Source organism: Homalodisca vitripennis, chromosome X, assembly GCF_021130785.1.
Source record: "Homalodisca vitripennis isolate AUS2020 chromosome X, UT_GWSS_2.1, whole genome shotgun sequence".
Lineage (NCBI taxonomy): Eukaryota > Metazoa > Arthropoda > Insecta > Hemiptera > Cicadellidae > Homalodisca > Homalodisca vitripennis.
Genome location: NC_060215.1, coordinates 11939335 through 11953124, shown reverse-complemented (window position 1 = coordinate 11953124; position 13790 = coordinate 11939335). Strand labels below are relative to the sequence as shown.

At 30.6% G+C, this 13790-nt stretch overlaps 1 protein-coding gene across 1 annotated transcript in view; it reads left to right on the top strand.

Moving 5' to 3' along the window:
• LOC124368686 (acetyl-CoA carboxylase) overlaps positions 1 to 13790 on the top strand; it is a 142096-nt gene that overhangs the window by 29707 nt on the left and 98599 nt on the right. The window contains exon 3 of the mRNA XM_046825972.1: positions 10844 to 11084. Coding sequence (XP_046681928.1) covers positions 10844 to 11084 — 241 coding nt within the window. The remainder of the gene's footprint in view (positions 1 to 10843; positions 11085 to 13790) is intronic.

The window sequence follows — 13790 nt, the reverse complement described above, 5'->3', positions numbered from 1 at the left end:
CCAGTTCTTAATAGCTGTATTTTGCCTCCCTTCATGGGCCACTGGCCTGTGTGGAGATATTATCAAATAAAATAATGCAGAGATGACCAAATTTGCTGCCAGATGACCAAGTCAAAAGTACATATAACAATGTAATATTCTACAAACTAAACAAAATAAAAATCATACAGAGGTCCAACAGTAGAATTTACAGCAACATTGTATAAGCTTAGTGGTTTAAGACAGTTTTTCTAATACTCTTTGTTTTTAACAAACCGCATTAAAACTAGTCAGAACAGGGCATTAACAGTTGTAAAAAGTAACAAGATTATAACAAAATGTATACAATTTTACAAAATTCCCCACCAAATATATAAATCATTAATAGTTATAAAATTTAACAATAAATATAAAATTCAACAACAAATATAAAATTTAACAATCAATATATAAAATTTAACAATCAATATATAAAATTTAACAATCAATATAAAAAATCATACAGATACAATTACATACAAAAAAACCTACAACAGATTAGTAAAGAATGATTTGTAGTGAGAAATTCCTCAACTGTATAAGATGGAGATGTTAACAATCAATGGTAAAATATGTGTTTAAATGTTTTTACAGGGTATTTAAGAATGAGATGCGCCAATTTATTGTAAATCTTAAGTGAAAGGACTGAGTGACTATTGATTGACACCTAATCTGTGAAAGTTAATTATTGTTTTATTTTTATTACGGGTGTTGTAGCTATGTACATCACTGGCAAGTTTTGTTAACTGTGGGTTTCTCATAATATATAAAATTTAGTTCACTGATGTATCCAGGGATAATATCAGGCATATCTTCCCAAATTTTAAATTAATATTTTTGTCATTGGGCTGTTGTAAGTTGTGAAATATCCCAAAACTATCAGTACATTTTTTATCCATTTATTAACACGTTCCAGTTGAGATGTATGGTTGTTTGTTGCTTCTGGCTTGTGCAAGTGTATCTTCAAAGTGGTTGTGCTCGCCTATCATTGAGGGTTTTCGTTGTAAAAGTACTGTTGGAATTGGTATACAAATTTTGAAATAGGTGGTATATTGTAAAATTTGTATAACCTATTTCAAAAAGCTGATACCTATCAAAAGACAAAATATCTTAGTTGCTCCCGGCTTGTGCAAGTATACCTATAAAAAATTATTTTTTATAAAAAACACATACGGACAGATAGACGGAAAACTAAAGGTTTAAGGACATTCCTTTATATGAACTTTATTGCTAGTTTTTATGTGCAGAACAAAATCCTAAAGTATTGGAACACTTTTACTGAACACTCTGTGTATTTAATGTTCATGATAACTGATCTGTTAGACTTTGTAGTTGTAGCAAGCATAAGTATTGGAACACTTTTACTGAACACTCTGTGTATTTAATGTTCATGATAACTGATCCGGTAGACATTGTAGTTATAGCAAGCATAAGTATTGGAACACTTTTACTGAACACTCTGTGTATTTAATGTTCATGATAACTGATCCGGTAGACTTTGTAGTTATAGCAAGCATAAGAGGTGGACATTCATAAGTTCACATGTGAAAATAATAATACTTGTTAAGTTTGTGAAATATGTAAGCGATAATATTCGCTAGGAACACAAATTGTAATATGACGTCTTGTTGAAAATCCTGGTTTAAATATTCAGTCACTGTAGAGTAAAAATATTCAAACATAGTAATTTTAACAGGTTCAGACCCAGCCATGTTGCCTTATACATGCATGATTAATGGCTGGCAAAAATTTACATCCAAATAGTGTTAAAAATGGTACACTGACATTGTAAAAACTTCTCAAGGTTATTTTTCAGATAGTAAAATACTTTCTGAAAGACTATACATAAATTGATGTTTAGATATTGGTTGTTGAGGGATTAGAGATAAAGACACTTGTAGTGTTTACTGGCCACCTAAGTGTATGAGTATATTGTTTATATCTGATAAGAGATTTTTTGTGTGTGAATCTTTCTGATATAGTAGTCACAAGGGAAAATAATAACACGCCCTTGAATAGTTACACATTTTTTAACTCAGTAATGAATAATTGTTAAAAACTTTCAGCAAATAAATGGGAAAATAAGAACAAGTAGAACTAAATAACAATTTTCTTGCCACTTGTATGCGTTAATAATAGAAAGTACAGTTTTATTTATTTTAAAATTATCCGTATATCTGGTGTTCAAGTATATGTATGTTATTTCAGAAATAACAGAATTTTATTTTTATTAGACACACAGTGGTGCAATTAATGCTGTAATGTTATAATTACCAATAATCAGTAATAAAATTTATAATTAATTGAAAAATTCAGAAAACCATAACAATGCTATTGAATTTAAACTGAATCTTTCAAGATTATTCTACAGAATAAAATGAAAGTGGATCCACCTGAGAAAACATAGTGTTACAAATGTTACAAAGTTGGTAAATGTTAAACAAATTCTGTGACCTTCCACCAAATATGGTGCCTTTACCAAATAAAAATTAGAAAAACATATTTGTAGTTCTTTTATAATATTACACATTAGGTTGTGACTTCTCATTAAATACCCCTCTAGAAAGACAAGAAATGTGATTTATAAGGGTTTTAAAATTGAGTTGTGATAAACCTGTAATTAGAAAAGCAATGGAAACTATTTTAAGACATGCAATGTATTTATTAATAATATTATTAATGGATAGACCTAATATTTACACTTATTAAATCATGTTTACTTTTGTTACTTTACAATCTTTTAGATTGTGTAAACACTTTTTACTATACATTTTTAACGGGTTCTATGGTTTCTTTTGATTATATTAAATTGCAATTATTGTATATTTAAATTTCTCGAGGCTGGTCATCCATCCAACAAACAAATTAAGTCTGTTGTAAAACGTTTCAGGACACCTTGTGTGAATAATTGAAAAATGAATAATCTGTAATAAACACTATAAATGTTACAAACTGCGTGTTACCTCAAACGCAGTTACACATCACTGACCAGAATGAGCATTTTGGTTTGTGTGGTAAACATCATCCAATAAAGTAATTGCTAGTTAAATTTCAACATATTTAGAATGCTTATCAGTGGGTATATTATGTTTTTGTATCAACGTACGGGATTAGACAAAAAAGTGGATGAACATGTTTACTTTATACAAGGTGAACAATGAGAGTCGAAATATTTAGGAAAAAATGAGGTTTTTGGTTAGTAATGGAGTGAAATTTCCCATTTTTTTCTGGAGGGGGGCAGCTAAAAAATTTTAGGGTACATATAAAGCCATACTTAGAGATATATCTCTTTTAATGTACTGTATTGTTAAAAGAAGAGATACAGTTAAAACATCGGCTAGCTCATCTCATTCATGGAGACTAGGAGAGGAAATTTGATGTATCCTTAACATATGTTAATGAACAGTTGGATACTGTTTAGTTTGTCTGTTTAGTTAACAATTACAGACGTTTAAAGTATAGTAAATGTGAGACTTAATTTCAATAGTTTCCTATTTTTATTCTATTGAGATGTTAATAATCCCTTATCAAAGGCATCAAAAAGAGGTAATCTTTGAGTTACAGGTGTGAACGTGGTGTGATGTTCACACTTATTCTCTAAATCAGCAACCAAAGTTTGACATCCCTAACTTCACTCGTTTAAGTTAATTGTCCACATGATTTTCTAACCTTGCATCACAATTAATTATTATAGTGTGGAAAAAGTCTGGATCAGACTAAAATATTTAATAATTCAGATTGTATACATTTGCCACCAACTTAACTCTGATATATCAAAACACTGCACTGATAAGATGTTCAGAAATATTTTGTAATATGTTATATATTTAAAACATTATGGTGTAGATCCTGCAATAAAACGCTCTCTAGCAGCACTGGATTTTTTTTCATAAAACAAGTATTTTGTTTTTCAAGACAAGAATCTCTTCTAATTCTTATTTGTGGATGGCAAGACTGAAGCAACGGTGATGAAAGGTATAATACGACCCCTGACCCTAACTTCCGCTGGCATTGTCACTACCAGAGGCCTGCTTGCATACCTTACACCAGCTCTCTCTTTACAGTATGCTAGTCACACTGGATTTTTTCTGGTTTTTAATGTAAGCAAGTTTGACATGTCGGCCTTAAACTAAGTTAAGGAAGTTGCTACAGTTTAGTGAGTCATTCATTAGCAGCAATAGATGTGATTATCTGAATGCAGATAACGTTATCTGTAATCTGTTTTGTGTGTGGAACCATTACATTGTATACTGCTTGTATATGTCTGTGTGTAGTTTCGACCCTGTTGTTGAGTAAGTAATGCATGATAAAAAATATGAATAGATGGATTGGATTGAAGAGATTTGATGAATGCTTTATGTATCAGATTGAGGGAACCACCACAGAACTAAATATTAAGATTGCTTCTATGTTAGTCTTAGTAAACATATAATGTACATTACTAATACTCACAATTTATTATTACTTTTTATGTGTAAGGATAATGATCAAACAAACTGAATGCTGTTGCTTAAAACTACATTAAAATAAGATATAATATAAATAAATTCTAAATTTGAAAAAATAGTTTGTTTCCATGAGTGTATTTCAAATATTAGAATGAGCTAACTACTCGTATATAACTTATACATAATGGAATGAGCCTTCAACAAATTAATACTCATTTTCTCAGAAATTTGTCTTCAACTCGTTTAATGCTAATGCATCACTGATTACAGACGTAACCATCATCCGATGCTGTACAAGGTTACTCGTACGAGTAATAGCAAATGCCAGAGTGTATTTATGTTATATGACACTCATTATTTAAAGCACTTCACACAAAGTCCAGTATTTGGAGGTATTTCTAAATATTGACAAAAATATACACACTAAATATATAGATCAAAGTGTATTTATGTTATATGACACTCATTATTTAAAGCACTTCACACAAAGTCCAGTATTTGGAGGTATTTCTAAATATTGACAATAATATACACACTAAATATATAGATCAAAGTGTATTTATGTTATATGACACTCATTATTTAAAGCACTTCACACAAAGTCCAGTATTTGGAGGTATTTCTAAATATTGACAAAAATATACACACTAAATATATAGATCAAAGTGTATTTATGTTATATGACACTCATTATTTAAAGCACTTCACACAAAGTCCAGTATTTGGAGGTATTTCTAAATATTGACAAAAATATACACACTAAATATATAGATCAAAGTGTATTTATGTTATATGACACTCATTATTTAAAGCACTTCACACAAAGTCCAGTATTTGGAGGTATTTCTAAATATTGACAAAAATATACACACTAAATATATAGATCAAAGTGTATTTATGTTATATGACACTCATTATTTAAAGCACTTCAGTCCAGTATTTGGAGGTATTTCTAAATATTGACAAAAATATACACACTAAATATATAGATCAAAGTGTATTTATGTTATATGACACTCATTATTTAAAGCACTTCACACAAAGTCCAGTATTTGGAGGTATTTCTAAATATTGACAATAATATACACACTAAATATATAGATCAAAGTGTATTTATGTTATATGACACTCATTATTTAAAGCACTTCACACAAAGTCCAGTATTTGGAGGTATTTCTAAATATTGACAATAATATACACACTAAATATATAGATCAAAGTGTATTTATGTTATATGACACTCATTATTTAAAGCACTTCACACAAAGTCCAGTATTTGGAGGTATTTCTAAATATTGACAAAAATATACACACTAAAATATATAGATCAAAGTGTATTTATGTTATATGACACTCATTATTTTAAAGCACTTCACACAAAGTCCAGTATTTGGAGGTATTTCTAAATATTGACAATAATATACACACTAAATATATAGATCAAAGTGTATTTATGTTATATGACACTCATTATTTAAAGCACTTCACACAAAGTCCAGTATTTGGAGGTATTTCTAAATATTGACAATAATATACACACTAAATATATAGATCAAAGTGTATTTATGTTATATGACACTCATTATTTAAAGCACTTCACACAAAGTCCAGTATTTGGAGTATTTCTAAATATTGACAAAAAATATACACACTAAATATATAGATCAAAGTGTATTTATGTTATATGACACTCATTATTTAAAGCACTTCACACAAAGTCCAGTATTTGGAGGTATTTCTAAATATTGACAAAAATATACACACTAAATATATAGATCAAAGTGTATTTATGTTATATGACACTCATTATTTAAAGCACTTCACACAAAGTCCAGTATTTGGAGGTATTTCTAAATATTGACAAAAATATACACACTAAATATATAGATCAAAGTGTATTTATGTTATATGACACTCATTATTTAAAGCACTTCACACAAAGTCCAGTATTTGGAGGTATTTCTAAATATTGACAAAAATATACACACTAAATATATAGATCAAAGTGTATTTATGTTATATGACACTCATTATTTAAAGCACTTCACACAAAGTCCAGTATTTGGAGGTATTTCTAAATATTGACAATAATATACACACTAAATATATAGATCAAAGTGTATTTATGTTATATGACACTCATTATTTAAAGCACTTCACACAAAGTCCAGTATTTGGAGGTATTTCTAAATATTGACAATAATATACACACTAAATATATAGATCAAAGTGTATTTATGTTATATGACACTCATTATTTAAAGCACTTCACACAAAGTCCAGTATTTGGAGGTATTTCTAAATATTGACAATAATATACACACTAAATATATAGATCAAAGTGTATTTATGTTATATGACACTCATTATTTAAAGCACTTCACACAAAGTCCAGTATTTGGAGGTATTTCTAAATATTGACAATAATATACACACTAAATATATAGATTAAAGTGTATTTATGTTATATGACACTCATTATTTAAAGCACTTCACACAAAGTCCAGTATTTGGAGGTATTTCTAAATATTGACAAAAATATACACACTAAATATATAGATCAAAGTGTATTTATGTTATATGACACTCATTATTTAAAGCACTTCACACAAAGTCCAGTATTTGGAGGTATTTCTAAATATTGACAATAATATACACACTAAATATATAGATATTTTTATATATTTCAGATTTGGTTCCTATTTATTAGTAATGTTTAAGTGTAAAAAAAATATATAAGGTGGCATAAAACATTTTAAAACCGTTAACAGTACTGGATATTATAATGTAACATTAAGTAAAAAGTAATCAGTATTTTTTTCAATTACAAAATAGTACGATAATTGAATCGTTATTAGCTATTTAATTTATTGAGTTAAATTTATCTTTAATAAACAAAGTGCTTGAGCTCCCAAATTTCCTTACAGTTTTTCAAATTCATATTTAAAAACGGTGCCCATTTTGGGATCTTAGATCCATCTCTCAGAAGAAGACCTGTTTATTATGAAGTGTAATGTAGCCTGTCATAAATAAAAAGAAAACAAAGAAGTGTCATCAAAGGGAAATTCATTGGTACATTAATTGTTAAGTTCTGGTAAAAAAATAACTGAGAAAGATTTTAGAGTTTGTAGTTGTTCAAACAGAAAGCTTTCTATTTACATTATCTGCAATGCAGGAATTTCTGTCAATGCAGTAGTCTAGTAGTCATGCAAAGATAGTTGCTGCTGGTGATCGCTGAGTCATGTCCTGGCTGTTGGTCACTTCTAAACTGTTGATTCAAGATACTTTATTAGAAAATAATTCTGTTACAATAGAAACAATACAAAAGTAGTAGAATAAAAATAAATAGAAGCAGCATTAAAAGAACAGAACAATTTGACAAAATAAGGTACAATTACATGTTCTAATGTATTGCTAGATTAGAACAGTAATTACATTCCAGTCCATTGGATAGTATTCAAAAGAAAAATTTTATTTTATGTGCACAAGAATGAAAACTATTATGAAATTAAAAGAATATTTCCGTATAACTAAACAGGGGAAGTGATCCTTAGGTTGTATGAGGGAGGGATCCCCATCACTAAAATAGCTGTTTTACTTGCGACTTTATAAGCAAGTAAGAAAAAGGTCTGAATATTTGTGTTGGTGTGAAATTCTGTGCAACAATTTGTAAAAAAGCCACCACATAAAAATATTAAATATTTGACTAAACTAAGATCAAATGGAAAAAGACTTTTTACCTACTGTTACAGTAAAATCCAAATCTGTAGCATGTTAAGTTTTAGTGAAACTATGTAGGTTCAGTAGTTTTAACTAGGTATATAAATATAAAACTGGTAGTATGCAATATATAGTATATAGTTTATATTTGTGTTAATTACATCTAGACCTGTTACCACTGACTACTGAGTGCTGCAGTGGCAATGTTCCAGTACCTTTGGTAGCATACATTTTAAACTCGCTCAGCAATTTTCTGCAATGTACTTATATTTGTGTTTCTATCCAAAAAGAGTTTCACAGGCATAGGAACAGTTTGAGACTGTTTTATATGGCATATAGATAAGAATAAGATAAAATTAGTGTCTTAAAAACTCTACACAGTTATACATTTTTCATAAAAGAAAACAAAGTACTAGACTTCAATAAAGTACATACCCTTTTCAGTTTCTATGTATATATATATATATATATATATATATATATATATATATATATATATATTAGTTAAATCAAAACTATAAACAACTCTAAGTATCCAATTTTAAATTTGTATTCCTTTAGTAGAAACTTTAACTAAAGATAAACTTTTGTTTAATTTATGAAGCATTCTGGTGTTGACCAGTTATAAAAAATATTTAAGATAATATAGGCTATGTTATTATGATCTTATAAGTATTGATGGTGTTGTAATCAATCTTTTAATGATTGATTGGTTGTAAGCACATTTTTTTATTACACCCATTCAACTATTATTTAAAATCCATTATCATTTTAGAATTATGCTTTTGAGCCAGATATAGATTTAGGTCTACTTATTTAGATAGGTTTACTGGAAGGTATCACATTTCTGGCAGTCCCTCAAATCACTGTGAATGATTGAATGCTAGTTAAACTAAGTAATTGATAACAAACTAATAAATGTATTCATTGTCAAAAATTACATTTTTGAGAAATAATAAAAACGACTAGTACTCAGTACAGAAAGATATAGTTTTAAAAACTTCTTTAATATTTGTATTCTGATGAAGGATATTAGGATCAGGTGCTACAGAATATTGTGCGATATCCAGAAACTTTTTAAAATTATTTCAGTCACTCTACAATTTCTTTTTTGGTTCTACCCATATATAGGATATTCTAGAAACGTTTTTCAACTCTGATCATAAGAACATGACTGTAAAATTATCAAGCACAACAAGATGGTCGGCAAGAAAAGACGCTTGCAGAAGTTTGACCAGAGATTTTGAGCCAATTACGAAGACCCTCGAGAGTCTTAAAGGAGGAAAAACAAATCACAAAAAATAGATCTAAAGGACTGTTGACACAACTTCTTTCTCAAGAAACATTTATGACAATTTTTTGGGAAGAAGTTCTACAAAAGTTCAATTTTGTAAGTGAAAAGTTCAGTCTGATCGAATGAACTTGTTGACAGTTATGAGCCTTTTACAAATTCCTCATTAAATTTGTTGATGAACTAAGAGGTACCTTTAATTTCTTTAAGGTAGCTGGAGAAAAAACTAGACATTATTCAAAATACCTGTGATGTGACACTGTCATTGAGTGTATTGGAGACAAACACAGCCCTAAACGATCAAGGAAAAGGATGAAGTTCTTTGAAGAATCAGACTCATCTAAATCAGAGGAAGTTGAAGAAAAAGAAGCAAACCATGAAGAAAGTTCAGATCATCGACTTAAAAGTTATTATTCGATAATTACTAACAAACTTCATTCTGAGTTAAAAAAGAGGTTAGGTTAACAGTCTATAATTAATTTCTCAATAGGTTATCAATCTTATCAGATCCATGCAACAAAAGTGCAGATGAAATCACTGAAGAAGGGAACTACTCCTTGCACAAAATATATGCAACTGACATTGAAATGTTTTCGTTTATTGTTGAGTTGCTTCACTTAAAGGGACTTTTACATCAAGAAAAGTCAGAGGGCTGCAAAAAAATGTTCTTATCATAAAAAGTTTCTCTTGTCAAAGGACCTTCAGGACTGACCTGAAGTTGTTTTGATGTACACTGGCAACCAATTGTGCAGCTGAGAGATTTTTGTACTGTCCAGAATAAAAAGTTATTTGAGATCTACTGTTGATAATAAACTAGTTTATTTTTCTCTTTTTGGGTATTGAAAAAAAACCTGACTTTTAAACATGATTTTAATGACTGCAAGGCGGAAGCAGTTTAAATAAACATAAGCAGTTTTGTTGTAGCTAGCAGACATTTAGATTTTATACTCTGACTTTTATTACAATACACTATTCATATCAGATCAATGAATGGTTTTATTTTTAATACCTTGTAAGTTATACTGTTATTTATAAAAAAGATTAATATATTGCATTATAGAGCAAAGTAAAACTGTTTTCTTTACACAGTGATTAACTACCAAATAGGTTTTTTGTTACCTGCTGTGTATGACATTATTCTTGTGGTGGGAATAGGAGGTGGCAGGAAATGTCTATGGCTCATGGGCGTAAAATATGTAAATTTGGCTCTGGTTGTGGTAGTGATTGGAAGACTGGTGTGTTTACAGATCTAGTGAGTTGGGGGGCAGCCGCCAACAGGTGACAGGATGAGCAGAATGGTCTGCCCAATGATAATTGGGAGTCTGTTAAATGTTGTGATAGTGATGGAAGGCTGGTGTGTTTACAGATCTAGTGAGTGGGGGGCAGCCGCCAACAGGTGACAGGATGGAGCAGAATGGTCTGCCCAATGGCAGCTCGGAGCCTGTCAATTTCATTGTGGGTGACGAGGGGGACGGAGATGCAGCGGGTGCACCCATCACTGAAGAGGAGAAGCGGGAGAACACTGATGCCTTCCCGAGTGAAACCACTTCCAACAATGCCTCATACAAGGACCTCTTTGGACTTGCTGAGCGGCGGAAGCGTCTCAGGTAATTCTCAATCTCTTAAGCATGTACCAGGCAAAAGATAGTTGGCTATATAGAAATCCAAAAACCTGAAACCAGCCAAGTTGATTGCTAATTATATTGAATTCACAAAGAAGAAATGTAGGTTAGATTTTGCATTGTAAGTTAACCCTCCAGCTGTCCACATTTCACTATGGAATGCAGGCCCATTTTAAACATTTTTAAAGTTTCTACTATAAAATTCATAAAAGTAATAAAAGTAAGGCAAAGTACAACATGATCAGTTTGGATATAGAAAGGATAAATCAGCAATAGACATAATCGTGAGTCTTGTCGATAAAATTGTGCACCATAGATTTGTTTCTTTGCCTATCCAAATCTTTTGTTTGCGTTGACCACTCCACACTGCCTGACAAATTAGAATCCCATGGCATTCTAGATGTGCCTCTCTTGTGGCTTAGTTCATTTCTAAGTCAAAGAACTTAAGTCATCCTAATTTCAGATTCCATTAAAATGAGCTATGGAGTCCCTCAAGGATGTATTCTCAGTCCCATTCTCTTCCTGCTTTATGTCAATGGATTTTTTGTGCTTGCGTTCGTAAGAGTGTTTAAATTTCAAAAACAATCAATCCACGTAATTGCAAAGTTGAAGTTTGCAACTGTTGATTCTGCTAACGTCTACATTCTGGAAACATCATTATATTGTATGTCTTAATTTTGTATTGACAATGGCTAAGACACACTCGTTCCAGACTAGAGGTAGGGAGAACTAGAGACTCAGTACGGCGATTCATGAAACACAGCAAAATATTAATTGCAGACATAAATAAAGTAATTCATAGTTCAAAAATAGTTTATTTTTAAAAGCTTACAACAAGCAATATTTAGTGCTTGATTTGAGCTTTCAGTGGTACAGTTCAAGAAATCAAGAAATCAAGAATCTTTATTGTTGTCCCACTTAAAAGTATTAACAATGTCAGAGCTGGTATGAGTTATGCCACATCAATTGTCACATTTCTTATAACTAATTAAAATTCCTTAAAACCAGTTTAAAATTCAACATTTACAACTAATTAAAATTCCTTAAAACTAGTTTAAAATTCAACATTCAATGTTATTAAAATCACTTAAATAAACTTCCTCAACTGAATAAAAGGCTTTCACTTTTAGCCACTTAATTAACATATTCTTAAAGTTCTTAGTGCTCATTGTTTTGCCGTTGAGAGGTAACTTATTAAATAGTTTTGTACCAATGTAGATATAGCTATGTTGGGATTTGCTCAGCCTAGTATATTTCACATCAATTAAGTTTACAGATCTGGTATTATAGGAATGTACAGAGTTTCTTAGGCTAAACGAAGTCAGATTTTCTTTGATAAAAACTAGGCTTTGCAAAATGTAAATACTTGGCAGCGTTAGTATGCCTAGCTCTATAAAAAAAGGTTTACAAGAATCTGTTTCACTTATGTTCGGTTCGTGATCGTCTACAAACTAGTCCAGCTGTGATTGAAAAAATGATGTAAACGTCAGCTAGCAGTGTACAAACTGTCTAATTGAAAACATGGTAAATAGTTTTATTATGATGATACAAATTACGAGGCTGTGAAAGATGTATTATACATGAAATAGCAAGTTCATTTTATTATCATTCTATTGGTATGCATTACTTTGCAATTGGAGTAGGATTTTGCAATGAAATGTTGATTGTAATAAAAGCTGCCAAAAGATTAAATTGTAGCTCCAACAGGACTAGGGCTGTAAACGTTCAATGTTTTTACCAAAGAGTAAGTGATAAGAACAGAAATGAAATAAATTATCGTTATTACAGTTTTGGTTCTAAAAACAAACAAATGCTTATCATCAAATTATAATCACAGTACACGATGTAGTGAGGCGTTAGTAAGTAAATGACACAAATCCCTTAGGCTTACATTTGGCTTATACCAAAGTAGCTAAGTATGTAACACATAGTACCTTGTAGCATTGGCTCTTATCCTGTGTCTAAGAAAGCTTTCACTGCCATCCATGGATCCATGGTATGACCACAATGTGAGTAAGATTTGTATACAATCCTTTGTTGATTGGCAATTTTAGGGATAAAAACAGGCCAGGTAATACAAAACCTGGATCTGAAGTGAAAAAATATGTGACCATATTGAAAATTTCCTCTCACATTATACTAACCGGGAATGTACCTAAGTTTCAGAGCGAAAAGCAAAAAATGCACAGCATTATAGTCGTAACTTCGTCTCCAATAAAGCCATGTTTGTAGAGCTTCATCCTAATAGTGGAATACTCTGCAGCTACCATTATAAAACATAAAAGAAAGCTTCAGTTAAGTTACAGTTATAGAAGACTTCAGGTTGATATCTGTGTCAAAGGTGAAGAATTAAAGAGTTAAAATTAAGAGTGGCAGGCCGAATGATGCAGCAATACAGGTGGTGGGTGGCGACCACTGAGTAAATGGAAGAGACAGTATCTGCAGTAGAATGTTTGTCAAACATGTGATCAGGAGGGTATTGTCACTAATCAATCATGCTATCAATCAATCAATCATTTATTATCAGACCACATAGTGTATAACAATGTCGTTAGTTAAAGGATCACAACAATCCACGCTAGCCTATAATTATTAACTAAAAATACATTTAAAAAAATTCATCAACTCTTTAAATACTTGTTTTCTTTATACCTCTTACACGATCAGTGTATTATCAGCCCTGTTGATCAA